We start from the raw sequence: 22,757 nt of genomic DNA, 5'->3' as shown, positions 1-22,757 counted from the left end.
GTGTTTCTATTGGAAGATTTCCCCTCTATTTCTTATCAGATGACAACCCTAAATTGGGAATTTTCTTTCACGTCATCTCTCCGTGATGACAGTAAACAGGACGACAATGAAAACTGGACAGGGGATCTAATCCCTCTCCACTCGATCCAAAACGAAAAAATAATTTTGTCTATAAACTTTAAATGTACATATGCCATTTTGTACTGCATAGCTGGTCTATTAGTACAGATTTGTTTATTACCTAGTGCATATTTTCAAGAATGTTTTGCATCTAGAGTATATGCCATTTTACACATATTCATATATTTTTTATTAGGATTTTTTTCAGTAAAGCTATGATTAAGCGCTAGTTAATAGTGCAAAACGCGTCAGTTCTCATCCCTGTATTTTTTTGCTGTGATTTGTAGTGCATTCATCCTTTTAAATAAAGACAACCATCAAGGTTTTTTGGAGTTCGGCTGTCCATATTCTCTGTTCTATCAGTAATAACTCCATAAGCAATTATTACTGGCTTGTAAGATTCTTAAAACAAGAAATAAAAGTTTTTTTTTTTTTTTTTTTTCAAATTGGAGTTGAATTCTTATTTGCCAAAGTTTTCACTAATGAATTGAAGATGTCAGTCTGTTTTTCGATTAATATTTATTTGTCCTTTTTTTGCTTTTTTGCACAGATATAAGAGAGTATTTTCTGTGGGAACACATGCCATTACGACGTACAACCCAACCACCCTTGAAGTTACAAATCAGGTATGTATTTTCATAATTTGATTAATTTAGGCCTGGTTCACATTGGTGTGATTTCAGATGTGACTCGATGCAACAGACGTATTACAATGGAACTCACATTGATTTCAGTGGTGCCTGCTCAGATCTGTGCAACGCCATTGCAGTGTGGCTTTGGGGATGTACCTGTGCTACCTTCATGCCTTCTAAAATTGCCCTGCATTTGGCTCCACCCATTTTCCTATCAACTCTGACCAGATTCCCTATCCCTGCTGAAAAATGCATCCCCACAACATGATGCTGCCACCACCATGTTTCACAGTGGGGTTGGTGTGTTCAGGGTGATGAGCAGTGTTAGTTTTCCACCACTCATAGCGTTTTGCTTTTATGCCAAAAAGTTACATTTTGGTCTCATCTGACAAGAGCACCTTCTTCCACATGTTTGCTGTGTCCCCCACATATCTGCTCACAATCTACAAACGTGACTTCTTGTGACTTTCTTTCAACAATGGCTTTCTTCTTGCCACTCTTCCATAAAGGCCAGATTTGTGGAGTGCACGACTGAGGCCGGGTTCACACCTATGCGAATTGTGTGCGCCTTAAACCGCATCCAATACGCAGAACATTTCTAAATACATTTTTTTTTCAATGAGGCTGGTTCACATATGTGCGATGCATTCGCACTGCGCATTGCCGAAAAAACGTGTGCATATTTTAGGCCTTGCGGTGTGGCTCAGGTGCGAATTCAGGCCCATTATCTTCTATGGGCACGCAGCTGATTCGCAGATGTGTTCATTTCTCTTCAGGATTTCTCTCATTCAGCTCAATACACTTCCCCCCTCCCCCTCCCCCACTCCCAGGTCTCCAAATTCGCAGCTAATCTGCAGCTAAAACACAGTGGATCTGCTGAACAGTTCTCTTATCTCTCTGCAGAGATAAGAGAGCTGAAATTCGCACCGCACTAGTGTGAATCCGGCCTAATAGTTGTCCTGTGGACAGATTATGCCACCTGAGCTGTGGATCTCTGAAGCTCCTCCAGAGTTACCATTGGCCTCTTGGCTGCTTCTCTGATTAATCCTTTCCTTGCCAGACCTGTCAGTTTAGGTGAACGGACATTTTTGGATGATGGATTGAACAGTGCTCCGTGAGATGTTCAAAGCGTGGGCTATTTTTTTATAACCTAACCCTGCTTTAACTCTACAACTTTATCCCTGTACAGTCTGTAGTCTTTTAGATTATCCATACTGTAGTTGTACCTCCTTGATTGGTTCTCTCTGCACTTTATGATGTATACACTGTATGCAGTAAACTTGGCTCCCTACTGTATATTCCATTTTTGTTTTGTTCTGTTGCTAGATTAAATCCAGTTTATTTAAAATATGTACAATCTTGATTAACTAGCTTGCTGTGTCATGGCTATTTTAAATATGATTTTTTTTTTTTTTTTTTCCCTGTCTCAGTGGCCTTATGGAGACATTTGCGGTATCAGCCCTGTGGGCAAAGGACAAGGATCAGAATTTGCTCTTACATTTCGAAAGGGCAGTGGGAGGAAATCTGAAACATTAAAATTTTCTACAGATCACAGAACAGAACTTCTTACTGAAGCCCTGGTAAGATATTTGCTGAATGAGCATTCTTTTTTCTCAATTGATGGCAACTGATTTGCATACATATTTTATGACTGTTCATTTATTGGAATGTGTGTATGTTAGTCTTAATTGTCACTTGTCTGCAAATTTTATTTTGAACAGTACTGTTCACAAATGTGTATTATTTTTTTTCTGCCCTTGTGTTCCATAGAGATTTAGAACCGACTTCTCTGAAGGGAAGATTACTGGAAGGGCAAGTATTATCATAGTATTTATAGACTTGCAACCAATGTTGCTGATTCTGATGTTAGACATAGAAATGTTTAAAGTTAATGTGTAGCAAGTACCATGTTTCCCCAAAAATAAGACCTACTCTGAAAATAAGACCTAGCGTTATTTTCCAGGAGGGCTGCAATATAAGCCCTACCCCGAAAATAAGCCCTAGTTAAAAATGCTTGTAAAATCCTCTAATATAATAGTAGTATATAATGTACAATGTGTGTGTTTCTGTAATATAATTGCAGGGAAAAGAGCTCCGGCGGGTAACAGAAGTGCAGAGCGGCGCTATAACAAATGTATTTGGCACAATTATATTACAGAAACACACACATTGTACATTATATACTACTGTAATAGAGTGGATTATAGGATTGTACAAGCATTTTAACTCGGTTCACACTGGGGATTCCTGACAGGCAGGGGGGGAGAGAAGACAGCACATTACATGGTAAGACCTACCCCGAAAATAAGCCCTACTGTGTCTTTTGTTGGCATAATTAATATAAGACCCAGGCTTATTTTCGGGGAAACACGGTAGTGTTATTTCTAGTTGACCCTGTAATGCAGCCGTGGCCATGTTTCTTTTTTTTAATGCTTACCTGCCATGGAGCTCTTTTTTGTACTTTGACTCTATAGCAACCTATCAGATTTTTTATTTCATCTTCTACCATGAATAAAAGATACAACCAGATTGGTGACTATAAGCAACTGCTTTGTGTTTCTCCAGATTTTGGAGTTTTTGTACATTGATGACAAACTTTTGTAGTGTTCGGTAGGGATGAGCTTTATGTTTGACTCGAACATTGGCTGTTTGCCGTGTTTTTCGGAAAATTCAAAAGCCTCGGAACACCCTTTAAAAGTCTATGGGAGAAATCAAAAGTGTTAATTTTAAAGGTTAATATGCAAGTTATTGTCATAAAAAGTGTTTGGGGACCCGGGTCCTGCCCCAGGGGACATGTATCAATGCCAAAAAAAGTTTTAAAAACTAATGTTTTTCCGGGAGCAGTGATTTTAAGAATGCTTAAAGTGGAGGTTCACCCTAAAAACAAGTATATACCATTCAATCCAGCATACTGCCTACATGTACAGTACAGGCATACCCCGATTTAAGTACACTCACTTTACATACACTCGCGAGTAAGGACATACCTGCGAGTAAATGTAAAGTGCCTTACAAGTACTTTACAGACATTTTGCAGCCGCAGTAGAAGGAGCTGAAGTTCCAAGAGCATACCCCGCCCTGTTCCAGTGTGCTCCTGACACCCCCACTACAGCTCCTGACACCCCCACTACACCCTAGAAGTGAAAAAAGGTATTGTTTCACTTTAAGTACATTTTCGTTTTACATACATGCTCTGGTCCCATTGTGTACTTAAAAGTGGGGTATGCCTGTATGCTGGTTTTTTTTTCCCGGTTTACATACCCTAGTATAGGTATTCCCCCCCCCGGCTTCCAGGTAGTGAATCCCGAGGGAGTGGGCGTTCCTATTCAGAGACTAGTGATTGACGTATGACAAAAGCTTCACCCTTCGGCGCATAATGCGCGTCACCAGTTTCCAACAAAAGCCGAACGTCAGTGCGCAGGCGCCGTATAGCGCCGACTTGCAGTTCGGCTTCTTTCGGAAACTGATGACGCGCATTATGCGCCGGGGTGAAGCTTTTGTCATACGTCAATCACTAGTCTCTGAATAGGAACGCCCACTCCTGCGGAATTCACTACCCGGAAGCCGGGGGGAAAATACCTATACTACGGTATGTAAACCTGAAGAAAAAAAAAAAAAAACGCATACTGTACATGTCGGCAGTATGCTGGATTGAATGGTATACTTTGTTTTTAGGGTGAACCTCCACTTTAACCACTTGACCACTGGGCACGAAAACCCCCTTAATCACCAGACCAATTTTCAGCTTTCGGTGCTCTCACAATTTGAATGACAATTACTCAGTCATACAACATTGTACCCATCTGAAATTTTTGTCCTTTTTTTCACACAAATAGAGCTTTCTTTTGGTGGTATTTGATCACCTCTGCGGTTTTTATTTTTTGCGCTATAAAAGAAAAAAGACTGAAAATTCTGTAAAAATAAAAAAAAAATTCTAGTTTCTGTCATATTAGCAGGTTATTTCTCACACACATCATATGCATACTACAAATTACACCCCAAAACACATTCTGCTATTCCTCCCGAGTATGGCGATACCACATGTGTGAGACTTTTACACAGCGTGGCCACATACGGAGGCCCAACATGCAGGGAGCACCATCAGGCGTTCTGGAGCACCCAGGCCAATTTTGACATTTCTCTCCTACATGTAAAAATCATCATTTATTTGCTAAAAAATTACATAGAACCCCAAAACATTATATATGTTTTTTTTTCAAATACCCTAGAGAATACAATGGCGGTTGTTGCAACTTTTTATCTTGCACGGTATTTTCGCAGGAATTTTTTGAACGCGTGTTTTTAAAAAAAAAACTGTTTTGTGCTTAAAAAAAAAAAAACAGTAAAGTTAGCCCAATGTTTTTGCATAATATGAAAGATGAAGTTACGCCGAGTAAATAGATACCCAACATGTCACCCTTCAAAATTGCACACGCTCGTGAAATTGCGCCAAACGTTGCTACTTAAAAATCCCCATAGGCGACGTATTGCAAGGTATTGGAGTATTGAGGGTATTGCGGAGTATTGGGGGGGGTATTGCAGAGTATGGGGGGGTATTGCAGAGTATGGGGGGGTATTGCAGAGTATGGGGGGGTATTGCAGAGTATGGGGTGGTATTGCAGAGTATGGGGGGGGGTGGTATTGCAGAGTATGGGGGGGGGTGGTATTGCAGAGTATGGGGGGGGGGTGGTATTGCAGAGTATGGGGGGGGGGGTGGTATTGCAGAGTATGGGGGGGGGTGGTATTGCAGAGTATGGGGGGGGGGTATTGCAGAGTATGGGGTGGGGTATTGCAGAGTATGGGGTGGGGTATTGCAGAGTATGGGGTGGGGTATTGCAGAGTATGGGGGGGGGGGGTATTGCAGAGTATGGGGGGGGGGGTATTGCAGAGTATGGGGGGTATTGCAGAGTATTGCACTTTACTTTACTTTAGCGCTTATTTTTTTTTTACTGCAGAGTATTGCGCAGGGATGGCTGGATCTGTGACTGCAATTGTCACAGATCCAGCCCACGGTGCGGCGGCTGCTGCTGCCGCCCGATCCCCCCCCCCCTCCCTCTCCTCTCACACTGTACCGAACGGTACAGAGAGGAGAGGGAGGAACCGGCGTCATTACATGACGCCGGTTTGTTTACAAGTGATCGCGCCGTCATTGGACGGCGCGATCACGTGGTAAGGAGCCGCTTCCATTGGCTCCTTACCGCGATCCGTGTTGCTGCGGGTCCCGTGGACCCAGCGAGCGCCGGTGATCGCGTGTGCGCGCCCGCTCGGGCGCGCAATTCTGACTCTCTGGGAGGACGTATATTGACTCCCTCCTAGAGTTAGGGAATCGCCTTGTAGCTGTATTTCGGCTATAGGGCGGTTACCAAGTAGTTAAAGTGAAACAATAGAAGTGAAATATTTTTTTAAATTTCGTACCTGGGGGTGTCTATAGTATGTCTGTAAAGTAGCACATGTTTCCTGTGTTTATAACAGTCCCTGCACAAAATGAAATTTCTAAAGGAAAAAGAAATTTAAAACTACTCACGGCTATAATAAATTGTCCGGTTCCGGCAATACAGATAAGTCATTCGAAAAAATGACATGGGTCCCCTCCCCCCCCCAGTCCATTACCAGGACGTTTTGGGTCTGGTATGAATATTAAGGGGAACCCTGAACCAAAAAAAAAATGCATGTTGTCCCCCCCCCCCCCCCCCAAATTCCATTAACAGGCCCTTCAGGTCTGGTATGGATATTAAGGGGAACCCTGCGCCAAATTGAAAACAAAATGGCATAGGGGTCCCCCTCAAAATCCATACCAGACCCTACAGGTCTGGTATGAATTTTAAGGGAAACCCAGCACCAAAATTAAAAAAATGGCGTGGGGTTTCCCCCAAAAATCGATATCAGACCCTTATCTGAACACGCAACCTGAGGAGGAATAGGAAGTGAGAAATTCAGACAAAGAAAAAAAAAAAAAAAACATTTAGGAGGGAAATCGAAGGAAAAGGTTAGCGAACCAACTATGCACTAGCTTAAAGGAACCTATTTAGAAAATAAAAACAAACCTTTACAACCCCTTTAAGCCAGATGCCGCGTACAGACGGTCGTTTTTTGTGATAAAAAAAAAACAACGTTTTGAATCATGAAATAAAACAACGTTTTTGAAACTTCATTTTCAAAAACGACGTTGCCTACACACCATCGTTTTTTTTAAATGCTCTAGCAAAACGCGGTTACGTTCAGCACGTACGACGGCACTCTTTTCCATTGAAGCTAGCTTCATAACTTGCTTCTGAGCATGCGTGGGTTTAAAAACGTCGTTTTGCCCACACACTATCATTTTCATTGACACAAAAAACGACGTTTTGAATTTTTTTTTTCCGTTTTTCAGAAGACATAAAGCGACGTTTTCCCCACACACGGTCATTTTAAATGACGTTTTCAAAAACGTAGTTTTTTTTCATCACTGTACGCGGCATTACAGTCTGAAGCTGACATACTGCTAAAAATGATTCAGATCTAATTTGTTACTTTCACAAACCATGAAAAGGAATGCAATTCTGATAACTATTTACAACTGTTCTGTAGTTGTCTTATTTTGCATGTCTTGGGTCTTATTCTAGAGGTATAACTGCTATAAACATCACTGGAGTGATACAAGGAGATTAGTCACTCTGGAAGTGACTCCTGGGGGAATAGACCAAATTGATACAGCAACAAATCGTGTCCTCTGCTCTTATGACTATCGGAATATAGAAGGCTTTGCAGAGGTACCCGACTACCAAGGAGGATTTTGCATTCTCTATGGGGGTTTTAGTCGTCTGGTGAGTTTTTGAGAGAGAATTTTTGTTTAATATATAAACTATTACTATTTATTTATCACTCTTTTTATCCATAACCAAAGCCTGCTTCCATGAAGTTAATTCTCCAGCCTGCTATATGTGGTTTTCTCACTTTGCATCTTGTTTACCCCCTCCTTTGGGTGATCCAGTCCTAAATGCTGCATTTTGTCCTGTTTATGATCTGGCCTTATTTACACTCTGCACTTCCATCAGAAAATCACCATCATTTTATTTATTTTTTTAATAAAGGCCAGCTGTTCCTCTGTAAAACAAAGTTCCCTCTCTGGACATCTACTATCCCCTTCTTTTCCGAGATCCTGATATAATCCCTACTGTGCCCACTTTCTCCATACTGTATGCCTTCATAACACATGCCCTTTTTGTCCTCTGTCTTTCAAAATAAGATCCTGATGCGTTTTCTAACCACTTCTTTGTCGGCTTCTGCCCCACCATCCACTGCCGTCTACTGTGCCCCTGCAGCTTTAGCTACCACTTGCCCACCCTTATACGCTCCTTGCCCCATCCTTGATTTTCCCCAATTTCCTTTTCGCTCTCAACCACCATCCTCCACACCCTATTTGCTTAAAGTGATTGTAAACCCACACCTTGTAAAATAACATTCACTTTAAAATAGAAATGAAAGGCAAGACTTTTGTTTAGAGATATAAAAAACATAAATACCCCCCATCTTTCTATAAGACTTCACATTCCCTCTGTTTTCAGCTGCATAAGCACTAAGGGATGGGGAAACAGCAGTACACTGATCTTCCCACTGAATGGCTGTGCAGCGGGTTGTCAGGACAAGTCTGATCATTGAAGAAGAGCAGGCTAATTTTCAGCACAGATAGAAAACGTATCAGTGTGTTCTCCTGCTTAGTGCGGTCAGTTTCCAATAGAAAAGCAGAGGAATTGGTAGGAGCCCCAGGAATTTCAAACAAAGAAAGCAATGTAAAGATCACAGGATTCTTCTTCATACAAGTACATGGTACAGCAGGCACATATCAGGAATATGACATTTTGGGTTTACATATTAAGTCCCTCTTCCCATCACTACTCATTTTTGCCATGCTGTCATCTTCCATCCTCTGCTGCCATCAGTTCCTATTTCAACCCACTATCCCAACCCCTTTTTTTGATCATTTACATGGTGTTCAATTTTTTCCTATTCAATCTCTTTTGTGGAATGCACAACAAACAAACAAGGGTTTTACTATAGGATATTAGAGAATTTGTGCCTGTTCCATTCACGAATGTGCATACATCCTTTATTAAAAATTTGAAGGAACTACCTTTTTCTAAATGTATGTTTGTTCAATTTATTTTTCAGCATTTATTTGCAACAGAACAAAGGGATGAAATCATTAAAAGTGCCATAGAACATGCTGGAAACTACATAGGAATTTCCTTGAGGATAAGAAAAGAACCATTAGAATTCGAACAATTTTTGAGTCTTCGAATGGGCAAATATAGCAATGATGAATCTATCACCTCATTAGCAGAATTTATTGTTCAAAAAATCAGTCCAAGACATACGGTAAGAGGCACCCAAAGTATGTCCAGTTTCTTTTAAAAAAGAAGAAATATTTTGTTGTCATATACTTTTTGTATTTTTATTGATTTTAATTTTTTTACAACGTGTTTTAAAGCAGAGCTCAACAAATCCCATGTACCAGGTCACCATGGCGAGTAAAAATTGTGTCCTGGCTCCTGGGCTTTTGTCAGCCATCCGCATCTGCCTCACAAATGGCTACAGCGCGGTCGTCCGGTTCTAGGAGGGCATCTGTTAATGTTTTTCCAGAACCCCGCCCCCAGGGGACACATCGTGTACTCTGTGATCACTGTGTCCTTCGGACACAGCTGATTACAGATGGAGGTAAATGGCCAATCACAGTGGCCCTTTACCATGTGATCAGCTGTGTCCAATCACAGCTTATCAGATGCCAGCTATTGGCATTTCCTTTCCTTGGCGGTGTCGGTGTGAGGAAAGGAAATCTGATAACCAGCTATGCAGCCCCATCAGTGCAGCATTTGAGTGCCCATCGGTGAAGAAGAAAAATGACTCATTCGAAAAAATTTATTTTTACAGAAATTAGGAATACGTCATTTTTTTTTTTTTTTTTCGTTTTGTTTGGCAAAAAATAAAAAACCCAGTGGTGATCAAATACCCCCAAAAGAAAGCTCTATTTGTGTGAAAAATATATACAAATATCATATGGGCACACGCAATTGTCGGTTAAATTGGCCTGTGCAGGAAGGGGGTGAATGTTCCTGTTGGAAGTGGCTAAAAGAAAAATGGCTCCTAATTTTTTTAGCTGGCTCCTAGGTTCAAAGCAAACTTCTCAAGCCCTGTTTAATGCTTATCTTATATGTATGGGTCAAAACAGTGTTCCAAAATGCTGTTATGGTGCAGCTATAAACCTATACGCCTGCACTGACATGTTTTGAGAAATACAATAAACTCTTTATGTACAGTGGGGTAAAATGCTTAAACTTCAGCCCATCCCGAATTTAGAGACACTTCTCTGGCTGAAGGACAAGGATTTTTACACAGAAGAGGGCCGGGCTATTGTGCAAGTCGAAGACGAAACCTGATATACTAATGCACTTTAGTTCAGCATACAGTATGCCAAGCAATGATGTACCAACGTGGAGTGTATCCAAAGTTTTAAATACTCACCGTTTTTATAGCTGCACAGACTGATAAAATCAAAGGTTTTCTTTAATGTTTCCATGTTCTAGTCTATAAATATAACTTTTTATTAGGTTAGTGACTTGGTTATTATACATTTGCCCATTTGGGTTCAGTTGAAACATAAGCATATTGGTTTAATTGTCAACAGGCCTTACATTTACACCAGTAGCAAGTGTATGCAGAATGAGAAGAAATGGGGGGGGGGGAACGATCTTTTATATCTTAAGTATATAAACAATTTTTACAGCAATGTTAAGTGGCTAATGCAACTATTATCTGTTACTATGCTGTGCAGTCTGATCTTTTTTAGTTTGGGATAAAAGTGGTGGACAGCACTTCTCAAACACAGTTTTGCTATGAAAAATACTTCCAACCGGAACCAGGAAGATGAGGGCAGAGTAAACCTGAGCATAGCTTGTGGGCAAACAGCTCAGATGCCTTTTACTTTTAAAGGATTTAAAGTGGAAATTTAGTCAGAAAATTAAGTCCTGCTAGATCACTTCAGGCTGACCCCTTTTGCAGATATAGCTATGTAAAACATTATAAATAAGTGTCTATACTGTTTTGTTCATTGATGAATTTATAGAGTTCGGTCTGCTGACAGAATTAAAGCAGAATTACTGTAACCCTCCTATCATTTACAGCCAAGGAAGCTGTTCGGGTTAGCCCCCATTCACACCTAGGCGTTTTTACTCCTTTAGTGCTACGCCGCTGCCGCCAGAGGGATGAAAACACATGTCCCTCTATGGAGATGGTTCACATCTCCACGCTGAACACTGGACGCCGGATGCCTGCTGCCTGAAAAAAGGTCCCGGACCTTTTTCTCAGGCGGCTTTCGGCGTTCGGCTAGGAGATGGGAACCATCTCCATAGAGGGGGTCAATCTGGGGCACATCTAGGCGGACAATACCGGCGTTTTGTCGCCGCAAATCGCGGTACAAAACGCCGCTATTTGTACCGCGATTTGCGGCGACAAAACGCCGCAAATTTGTCTGCCTAGGTGTGAATGGAGCCTAAATGTGCAACTGCCATGGGGCTGCACATGTGGTCAGTTATGACAGAAGCCATGTGATGGTTTCACAGTTTGGATGAGGACACAAGCAAATGTGACAGTTGGCAATCCCAGCATTGCATGAATGTAACTGTTTTTTTGGAACTTCTAAATTAATGGGTTTATTTTCACTTTCTGATTCACTGCTGTTCAGGGGCTCCGAGCTTCAGCAAAAGGGCAGCCTCCAGCCAGAAGAAAAAAGAGCAATGCTGGATGCAATATACAGCTGTAGCATAATTATTATTGTGGAATGTATGTTCCTTGCTAAAGAAGGCTCCTTGTGCATTAGCCAGGTCTGGAAATTGCCCTGCTCTCAGTTTTCAAAGGGTCCAAATGTATAAATCAATGAACCATTGATCAGTGTCCCTTTGAAGTAATTATAGAAAGTAGTTGGTAAAGCTCAAGGCTGGTACACACTGGTGGAATTTGAGCCGGTTCAACAGAAAACAGCCAACGTTTTGCTTGTGTGCACAGCAGCCTGTCCGACAGAAGCTGGCAGGAACTCCTGCCTCTGGCTTCTGTTGAAAAGGCATGGTGGAAAAACCGCAGCTGATTGGCATCTGATCAGCACTTGCAGCCAATTGCAGCGAGTGAGGGCCGGTGTGTTCTTGAGGGGGGCAGTGCCTCTGTCGGAAAACGATAGCACAGCAGGCAGGTCGTCTTACTAAAATTGCATAGTTAGTACAGCGAGCTCCTCATTTTTTGGGGGTTTTCTTCATACTGCCCACTTGGTTGTATGAAAAAAAAAAAACTTGTGTACCAGATATTAACTCCATCATCACTCCAACATTGTTCGGATTAGTAGAGTGGTGAAGGGGCGGAACCTTAATTAGGTTTTTGTTGCTTTGTCCCAGGGTGTGGTAGGGTATCTCTGGGAAAGGAAATAAGAGAAAATCTCCCCCACAGAGTCACACATTTTGAGCAGAGGCTCTATCAATTTCCTATTTTATCAATACTCGTAATAAATTGGCTGTAGTTTGGCATTTAGCTTATCTTTAAATACTGCCCATATATTGGACTGACCCCCCAGAAATTGTGTTTGGAAAGTGTTCACAGCGTTTCACATTTTGTTATTTTACAGGCTTATTCCAAAGCGGATTAAATCAATTCTTTTTCTCAACACTCTACAAACAATACCCCATAATGTCAACTTGAAAGAAGTTTGTTTGAAATCTTTGCAAATTTATTAAAGCTAAAAACATCACATGTTCATACGTATTCACAGCCTTTGCTCAATACTTTGTTGAAGCACCTTTGGCACCAATTACAGCCTCAAGTCTTTTTGAGTATGACGCTACAAACTTCGCACACCTATTTTGGGCAGTTTTTCCTGTTCTTCTTTGCAGGACCTCTCAAGCTTCATTAGGTTGGATAGGGAGCATAGGTGCACAGTCATTTTCAGATCTCTCCAGAGATGCTCAATCGGGTTCAAGTCTGGGATCTGGCTAAGCCACCTCTTTTGATATCTTGGCTGTGTGCTTAGGACAGTCCTGTTGGAAGATGAACCTTCACCCCAGTCTGAGTTCCAGAGCGCTCTGGAGCAAGTCTTCATCAAGGATGTCTCTGTACATTGCTGCATTCATCGTTCCCTCAATCCTGACTAGTCTCCCAGTTCCTGCTGCTGAAAAATCTCCCCACAGCATGATGCTGCCATCACCATGCTTCACTGTAGGGATGGTATTGACCAGGTGATGAGCAGTTCCTGGTTTCTTCCAGACTTGATGCTTGCCATTCAGGTCAAAGTGCTCAACCTTTGTTTCTTCAGACCAGAAAATTTGGTTTCTCGTGATCTGAGAGTCCTTCAGGTGCCTTTGGCAAACTCCAGGCGGGCTGTCATGTGCCTTTTACTGAGGAGTGGCTTTCGTCTGGCCACTCTACCATACATGCCTGATTGGAGGAGTGCTGCAGAGATGGCTGTTCTTCTGGAAGGTTCTCCTCTCTCCACAGAGCTGGAGCTCTGTCAGAGTGACCATCGGGTTCTTGGTCACCTCCCTGACTAAGGCCCTTCTTCCCTGATCGCTCAGTTTGGCCGGGTGGAAAAATCCTGGTGGTCTCAAACTCCTTCTATTTACGGATGATGGAGGCCACTGTGCTCATTGAGACCTTCAATGCTGCAGACATTTTCTGTACCCTTCCCCAGATCTGTGCCTCGATAAAATCCTGTCTTAGAGGTCTACAGACAATTCATTGGACTTTATGGCTTGGTTGGTGCTCTGACATGCACTGTTAAATGTGGGATTTTCTATAGACAGGCGTGTGCCTTTCCAAATCATGTCCAATCAACTGAATTTTCCACAGGTGGACTCAAATCAAGTTGTAGAAATATCAAGGATGATTAATGGAAACAGGATGCCCCTGAGATGTGATTTTTTTTTTTGTATTTATTTTTAATAAATTTGCAAAGATTTCAAACAAACTTCTTTCACGTTGTTATTATGGGGGATTGTTTGTAGAATTTTGAGGAAAATAATTAATGTAATCCATTTTGGAATAAGGGTGTAACATAAAATGTGGAAAAAAGTGAAACGCTGTGAATATTTTCCGGGTGCACTGTATAGCATTTTCTAAAATGTCATCAAATGCGTAACATCACCTTAATCTTTTAAATCTGTGTTCTTTTTTAGGAGCCTGTGAAAAGATTATTAGCACTTACTGAAACTTGTCTAGTAGAGCGAGACCCGGCAACCTACAATATTGTAACACTGAAACCACTAGGAGAGGTGAGTGCCAACTGTGATTGCTGTTCTGGCCATCCGCATATTAACAAGTGAAGGAGATTCGTTTTTGTTTCCTCAAGCAAAAGATAAATGTCTGGTCGTCTGCCATAATCTCCAGCTCACAGCTTTGGGAAATGCTTGGATATCTAAATGCACACAATGCAATATCTGTTCTTTTTACAATATGTATGGGTGGAACTAAAAATCCTGCTGTGAGTTTATACAGTATTTAAAAACTAGAGGGCTGCCGTTTTGAACATCAGAATCTGGGATGATGTGAAACAACTGAACAGACCATTCTTTCAGAATATCCTTTCCTCATACTGTACCTGAAGTAAATGCTTCTGTAACATTGTAACAATATTTTTTCCAAATTGGTTACATTATTTTATATTTTACAGGTCATTTAGGGCTCTTTCACACGGAGCGGACCGTTTCCGGGTCCGTTCCATGTGTCTCTGTCGGCTCAGCGGGGATCCCCGCACAGCTGTCGGCGGATAGGGCGGTCCCCGCACACAGTGCAGGGACCGCCTGACCGCCCTGTCTCTGCTCCGCTGTCCCCTATGGGGAACCTGATGCAGACGGACCGTCTGTCCGTCTGCATCAGTTCCGCTCCGCCGAAAATAGGGTTTCTTCCGTTCGGAAAAGCAGATCCCGACTGACGCGGACGCTAGCGGATGCTCCATCCGCTAACGGACGCGTTCCCATAGGGATTCATTACAAGTCCGTTAACGGACTTGTAATGAGCGGACGAACGGTCCGCTAGTGTGAAAGGACCCTTACTGCTGTGTACTTGACACTAGCATTCCTTTTAAAGAATTGGTTGACCTTTACCAGAAAACTGCATATGTACAGTGGATATAAAAAGTCTACACACCCCTGTTAAAATGTTAGGTTTCTGTGATGTAAAAAAATTAGACAATAATAAATAATTTCAGAACTTTTTTCACATTTTGATGTAACCTATAAACTGTACAACTTGGTTAAACAACAAACTGAAATATTTTAGGTGGAGGGAAGGAAACATAAAAAACGAAAATAATATGGTTGCGTAAGTGTGCACACACTTACACTAATACTCTAAGGCACATTTTTATTTTTATTACAGCACTCTTTTTGGGTATGAGTCTATCAGCATGGAACATCTTGACTTGGCAATATTTGCCCACTCTTCTTTGCAAAAACTCTCCAAATCTGACAGATTGTGAGGGCATCTCCTGTGCACAGCCCTCTTCAGTTCACCCCACAGATTTTCAATCTGATTCAGATCTGGGCTTTGGCTGGGCCATGCCAAAACAATAATATTCTTCTGGTGAAGATTTGATTTGGATGTATGTTTTGGGTTATTCTAATGCTGCAGTGTGAAATTCCCCTTCATGTTAAAGCGGAGGTTCACCCAAAAATCAACTTTCTGCCATTAGATCCAGCATACTGCTGACATCTGCAGTATGCTGGGTTTTTTTTTTGTACTTATCGTTTTATCAGCAGTTATCCGGCTCCGAGCGGGGATTTCTGCGGGGAATAGGCGTTCCTTAGCCAAGCAGATTTGATTGACGGGCTGCTAAAGCGTGTCACGCCTTCCGAAAATACCCGAAGTGACACTCGGGTGTTTACGGCGCCTGCGCCTGCCGTGTAGAGCTGACTGCGCAGGCGCCGTAAACACCCGAGTGTCACTTCGGGTATTTTCGGAAGGCGTGGCGTGCTTTAGCAGCCCATCAATCAACTCCGCTTGGCTTAGGAACGCCTATACCCGGAACTGTCAGCAGTATGCTGGATCTAATGGCAGAAAGTTGATTTTTGGGTGAACCTCCGCTTTAAGCTTTCTAGCAGAAGAATGAAGGTTTTGTGCCAATATCAACTGGTATTTGGAACTGTTCATAATTCCCTCTACCTTGACTAAGGCCCCTATGCCAGCTGAAGAAAAACAGCCCCAAAGCATGATGCTGCCACTGCCATGCTTCACTGTGAGTATGGTGTTCTTTTGGTGATGTGCAGTGTTGTTTTTGTGTTAAACATATCTTTTGGAATTATGGCCAAACAGTTCAACCTTGGTTTCATCAGGCCATAACACATTTTCCCACATGCTCTTGAGAGGCTTCAGATGTGTTTTTGGTAAATTTAGGCTTCCGTCTTGCCACTCTACCCCATAGCCCAGACATGAAGAATACAGGAGATTGTTGTCGCATGAACCACACAGCCAGTGCTTGCCAGATATTCCTGAAGCGCCTTTAATGTTGCTGTAGGCCTCTTGGCAGCCTTCCTGACCAGTTTTCTTCTCGTGTTTTGGAGGGACGTCCAGTTCTTGGTAATTTTTTTTTCCACTTGATGACTGTCTTCACTATGTTCCATGGAATATCTAATGCCTTGAATTTTTTTTTGAAACCTTCTCCTGACTGATACCTTTTAACAATGAGATCCCTCTGATGCTTTGGAAGCGATCTGCGAACCATTTGTTTTGCTGTAGGATGCGACTAAGAAAATGTCACGAAAGACCTACTAGAACAGCTAAACGTTATTTAGGGTTAATCAGAGGCACTTTAAATGATGGCAGGTGTATACTGACTCCTATTTAACATCAGTTTGAATGTGATTGCTTAATTCTGAACACAGCTACAACCCCAGTTATAAGAGTGTGTGCACACTTATGCAACCACATTATTTTTTTATTTTTACTGCCCCCCCCCTAAAAGATTTCCATTTGTTTTTCCATGAAGTTGTACAGTTTATATGCCACATTAAAGGTGGGAAAAGTTCTGAAATGTATCTCTCATTTTTTTATATCACAAAACCTGACATTTTAACAGGGGTTTGTAGACTTTTTATATCCACTGTAGGTTATGGGGTCTATGTAGATTAAAGGGGTTGTAAAGTTTTTTTTTTTTTTTTTTTTTTTTTTTTTTCACCTTAATGCATCCTATGCCTCGTCCGTTTTGCTTACCTGAGCCCGTTCACCTGCTGCGTTCGCCCCCGACATACTCTTCTCCACTCAGTCTGGCTGTTGATTGGCTAGATTGGTAGCAGCGCAGCCATTGGCTCGTGTCAATCACATCCAATGATGCGGCGATCCGGGGGGCGGGGCCGAGTGATACAGTCGGCGGCTATAGCCGCCGGCTGTATCACGGGATGACGGGAGCGTGCCCACAAGAACTAACCAGCATGGAAGAGCTCCCATGAAGGGGGTTAGTTCTTGCGGGGAGGAGCCGAGACAGCCGCCGAGGGACCCCAGAAGACCAGGATTGGTGCCACTCTGTGCAAAACAAGCTGCACAGTGGAGGTAAGTAGAACATGTTAGTTTGTTTTTTTGTTTTTAAAAGGGAACCTTTAGTGTCCCTTTTAACGTGTTTGTTACCCCCAGGGCTGTGGAGTCGGGGGAAATTTTGGGTATCTGGAGTCGGAGTCGGCAAACAATGCACCGACTCCGACTCCTACTAAATTTAGATTGGAATTAAAAAAAAAAAAAAAAAAGCAAGTTTAAATGTCCCAATTCACAAAAAGTTATAATTAATGACTTCTCTACTGTAAGAATAAAGACCAATGCATGCAGTGCCTCACGTAACCGCAAAACGAACACGTTAAGTGACCGTGAAGAAGCATGCTTTTCATGGGCTTCACTATATGGCACGCAACGCACAATTAGGAGCTGCAATACTTATACTTTCCGTAGTGTTGTGTTCTGCTTTTACAGGGAACGCAGCGTCCATGTGTAACCTAGCCTCTCACTGATAAGGGATTAAATAAATATGTTTTTTGCAGGACTAGAGAGTGAGACACTTGTATAAGTGAAGGGAATGGAGGGCCAATAGTTCAAGACTGAAGCTGTAAACCATTGGAAAAACTGCTGTCATTCAGCTAAGGCTATAAAAACTTGTAAACTCCGATTGTTAGCTTAAACTTTAAACATGACTATGGGATTCTCCTAGGAAAATCATGTTTTAGAATAAAAAACGTTGTTTTCATGGGCCCAGATTCAAGAAGCACTTGCGCCCGCGCAACCATAGTTGCACGGCGCAAGTGCTTACTTGCTCCGGTGTAACGAGTGCTCCTGATTCAGGAACCTCGTTACACCGAATGCAGCCTAGGATGTGACAAACATAAGTCTCCTTATGCCTTCACATCCCAGGCTGCATTCTTGCGTTGGCCGCTAGGGGGCGCGGCCTTTGTGATCGGCGTGTAGTATGCAAATTGCATACTACCACCGATTCACAAAAGTTGCGCGGGCCCTGCGTACGCAAGGTACGGAGTTTCCGTACGGCGCCTTTAGCATAAGGTTGCTCCTGCTAATAGCAGGCGCAACCAATGCTAAAGTATAGCTGCGCCTCCCGCTCGCGACGTTCAAATTTCACGTCGTTTACGTAAGTGAACCGTGAATGGCGCTGGACGCCATTCACGTTCACTTACAAGCAAATGACGTCCTTGCGACGTCATTTGCAGCAATGCACGTCGGGAAAGTTTCCCGACGGAGCATGCGCTCTTCGCTCCCGGCGGGATCATTTACATTAGGCAGCCTTGCGCCCGGCTGCTTGGCATATTGCCCGCGCAATTTACGGAGCAACTGCTCCGTGAATCGCGGGCAAAGCGCAATATTTGCGTGGGCGCAGAGAAAAAAATTTGCTCTTTGCCCACGCAAATATTGCGCGATTCTACTTGAATCTGGGCCATTGTGTTTGTCTTTTGCTTAAACTGTGCAATACAGTAGACTGTTGGCTTCCCAGCCAGTAGTCCTGTGGTAGGTTGCGTTTCTTTCCCTTAAGGAATGTATAAAATACATTTGCATATTAATACAGGGGAGCCAGAGTCGGAAGTACATAAAACTGAGGAGTCGGAACATTTATCTACCGACTCCACAGCCCTGGTTACCCCAGCATTTCATATTCCGGATATGTAGTTGCTGTACCATGTACTTATTTTTAAGAAGTCTCCTGTTCTCTTTTGTATTGCTTAATTTATGTGAAATCCCTTGTGTTCCTGCCAGTCCCTCTGCTTTCCTATTAGAAACTGACTTCACTAAGGCCCCTTTCACACTGGGGCGGGAGGCGTGGTGGTATAGCGCCGCTAAAAATAGCGGCGCTATACCGTCGAATTTGCCGCTGGATTCGGCCCGCTAGCGGTGTGGTATTAACCCCCGCTAGCGGCCGATAAAGGGTTAATACCGCCCGCAATGCGCCTCTGCAGAGGCGCATTGCGGGCAGTATTGCCACAATATCCCATTGTTTTAAATGGGAAGGAGCGGTAAAGGAGCGGTATACACGCCGCTCCTCTCACCGCTCCAAAGATGCTGCCGGCAGGAGATTTTTTTCTCTCCAGCCAGCGCATCGCCTCAGTGTGAAAGCCCTCAGGCTTTCACATTGAGTATGCAGTGCAGGAGTTTTTCGGGCGGTATAGCAGCGCTATTTTTAGCGCTGTACCGCCTGAAAAACTACACAGTGTGAAAGGGGTCTCAGAAGGAGAACACATCGTGGTCGGTTCTCTAGCAATGCTGGGAACTCAGCTTGCTCTCCTCCAATGATTAGACTTATCCTGACACAAGCACACCTACATACCTGGAGGTATAGAACTTCCATAGTATTATTGCATTCTGCTCTGGAGAGGTGTCTTAAGCTGGCCATAAACTATACTCAATTTGATTGTGCAATATTTGTACAATCGCCCTTTAGATTTAGAAAATCAATGTATTGTGAAGACAAACCTAAACTATCTATTCAGTTTACATTCAGTCAGGCACTACATAGCTGTTGGTAGATCTAAAGAAGCTTATATATTGTACAATGTATTACCAGCTTTACACTTGAAGTCTTGGTCAGATCTAAATAACATGCGTTGGGATATAACACTTAACCACTTCCCGCCCAAGGCCGTAATATGACGTCCTGGACTTTGGGTGTCGATATCTAAATGATGGGTGCAGCTGCAGGCATCATTCAGATATCATTCTTTTCAGCGATTTTTCCTCCACTGTAAAAACAATCATAGCGGCTATTCCGCCTTTCTGGCCACATATCCTGCCAGACCGCAGACCCCATACACCTGGACTGGCATGTAGATTATTATCTCCATCGGGAGTTCACTACCACAGACTAGCCTTACTTTTACATCCTTAATGTGAGTGTTCATTTGTCATTTACCAAATTTTGTTTCAATAAAAGATTACACTTAGAGGTGCTTTTCTGTTTTCTGGTCCCCAGCCATCTCTATGACCTTCGGAGGCCGGGCGCAACGTTATGACGTATGTAAACGCATTTTTTTTTTTACCAAGAAAAGGCTGAGACCCCCCCCCCCCCTTTTTTTTTTTTTTCATCTCAGGCTTTCCAGGTAAATATGACCTGTCCTGCCCCTTTCCTATTACAAGGGATGTTAACATTCCTTGTTATAGAAATAAAAGTGATTAAAAAAAAATTAAACAAATTTAAAAGAAAAGTGTAAAAAAAAAATGAAAGCACCCGTGTGCTCGCGATACAAACGCATACGTACATATGTAAAGGGCGTTTATGACCGTTAGATTGTGAGCAATAATTCTGGTCCAAGAACTTCTTATGTAACTCTAAACAGGTAACCTGAAACAACATTTAAAGCATCGTCTATAGAGATTTTTAAGTACCGAAGTCTGGCTCCATTCCACGAGTGTGCGCAATTTTAACGTTCAACATGTTTGGTATCTATTTACTAAGTTTAACATCATCCTTCACATTTATACGAAAAAAATTGGGCAAACTTTACTGTTTTTTTTTTATTATTAAAACGTTTCCCCCCCCCCCCCCCAAAAAAGGCATTTGAGGAAAAAAAAATTCAGTTTAATAAATGATTGCATTCTCTCAGTCCTCAGCTGCATAAGAGCTGGAGGACTGATCTTCCCAGTGAATGGCTGTGCGGCGGGGGTGGGTCAGGACAAGTTTGATTATTGGAGAAGGGCACACTGACTTCCCAACACAGCTGTGCTATCATGCTTAGTGTGGTCAGTTTTAATAGAAAAGCACAGGGACTGGCAGGAACACCAGGGATTTCACACAAAGGAAGCAAAACAAAGAGAACATATAAGTACATGGTAAATGTTAGGTTTACATATTCTTTAAAGTACATTTTGGGTTGGCTTTGAGTACAAATATGGTTGGATTTTGGATGGGTTTCCTCTTACCACTTTGCAGAAACTGCATGGAAACTGTTACTACCTGGACAAAAAAGCAAGAGGAAGCAAACATTTTGCAGTTGCACGAAGACAAAAGGGGAACTTTCCCAAAAGGAAAAGACTTTCCAGTTGTAGCTGTTGGAGATGGGATGTCCCCTGAATTTTAATATGTTTTTTGTTGCATTCTGTGTGTCCCCAGCACAGGAATATATGGTAAAACCTCCCCAGAGGAGACAGATGGCTAGTAAAACACAATTTCCACTTTAAGCAGACCGTTAGGATGGCTACTGCTTATAGTAAAATTTGACATACTTATACAGTCATACACCCCAGAAAATTTTCCAGAAAATCAAGTATTTCTCACAGAAAAGTATTACAGTAACACATGTTTTGCTATACACATGGTTATTCCCTTTGTGTGTATTGGATCAAAAAAAGGGAGGAAAAAAAGCAAATTGGACATAATGTCACACAAAACTCCAAAAATGGTCTGGTCAAAATTCTTGGCACCCTTTCAAAATTGTGGATAAATAAGATTGTTTCAAGCATGTGATGCTCCTTTAAACTCACCTGGGGCAAGTAACAGGTGTGGGCAATATAAAAATCACACCTGAAAGCAGATTAAAAGGAGAGAAGTTTACTAATGGCCCGTACACACGATCCGAATATCGGACGAAAACGATCGTCCGATGAAGAATCGTACGATTTTCAGATCGTGTGTACACTACTTTCGAGAGCCGATCACGACCGTTCATCCAATATTTTTCGATCGGACATGCACGAAAATTTTCCTCGTACGATTTTCGTTTAGTCAGTACAGTTGTCGTCCGACAATACAATACAAATACATTACAACACATGACATCACTTCCGATTATTTTTTCCGGTCTTACGAGAATTTTCGTGACTTTAATAACCTATTTCACTTTACTTGCGACTATTAAGCGAAAAAAGTCGTACGATCCGTCGTACGATATTCGGATCGTGTGTACGGGCCATTAGTCTTTGCATTGTGTGTCTGTGTGTGCCACACTAAGCATGGACAACAGAAAGAGGAGAATAGAACTGTCTGAGGACTTGAGAACCCAAATTGTGGAAAAATATCAACAATCTCAAGGTTACAAGTCCATCTCCAGAGATCTAGATTTGCTTTTGTCCACAGTGCGCAACATTATCAAGAAGTTTGCAACCCATGGCACTGTAGCTAATCTCTCTAGGCGTGAATGGAAGAGAAAAAATTATGAAAGGTTGCAACGCAGGATAGTCCTGATGGTGGATAAGCGGCCCCAAACAAGTTCCAAAGAAATTCAAGCTGTCCTGCAGGCTCAGGGAGCATCAGTGTCAGCGCAAACTATCCGTCGGCATTTAAATGAAATGAAACGCTATGGCAGGAAACCCAGGAGGACCCCACTGCTGAAACAGAGACATAAAAAAGAAAGACTACAGTTTGCCAAAATGTACTTGAGTAAGCCAAAATCCTTCTGGGAAAACGTCTTGTGGACAGATGAGACCAAGATGGAGCTTTTTTGTAAAGCACATGATTCGATTGTTTACCGAAAATGCAATGAGGCCTACAAAGAAAAGAATACAGTACCTACAGTGAAA

The 22,757-nt window shown here is 42.3% G+C and overlaps 1 protein-coding gene across 3 annotated transcripts in view; it reads left to right on the top strand.

Moving 5' to 3' along the window:
- The window catches only part of DNAJC13 (DnaJ heat shock protein family (Hsp40) member C13), a 220,226-nt gene that overhangs the window by 64,195 nt on the left and 133,274 nt on the right, over positions 1-22,757 (top strand). For all 3 annotated transcript variants that reach the window (XR_005749412.1, XM_040353030.1, XM_040353031.1), the window contains exons 3-8: positions 671-746; positions 2,183-2,332; positions 2,523-2,564; positions 7,355-7,555; positions 8,901-9,107; positions 13,940-14,035. Coding sequence is in view for 2 of the 3 variants with exons in the window: in XM_040353030.1 (XP_040208964.1) it covers positions 671-746; positions 2,183-2,332; positions 2,523-2,564; positions 7,355-7,555; positions 8,901-9,107; positions 13,940-14,035 (772 nt within the window). In the remaining variant the exon portion in view is untranslated. The remainder of the gene's footprint in view (positions 1-670; positions 747-2,182; positions 2,333-2,522; positions 2,565-7,354; positions 7,556-8,900; positions 9,108-13,939; positions 14,036-22,757) is intronic.

Source organism: Rana temporaria, chromosome 5 (assembly GCF_905171775.1).
Source record: "Rana temporaria chromosome 5, aRanTem1.1, whole genome shotgun sequence".
Classification (NCBI taxonomy): Eukaryota; Metazoa; Chordata; class Amphibia; order Anura; family Ranidae; genus Rana; species Rana temporaria.
Note: the sequence above shows the minus strand (reverse complement) of the source record. Positions and strands in the feature narration are given on the sequence as shown.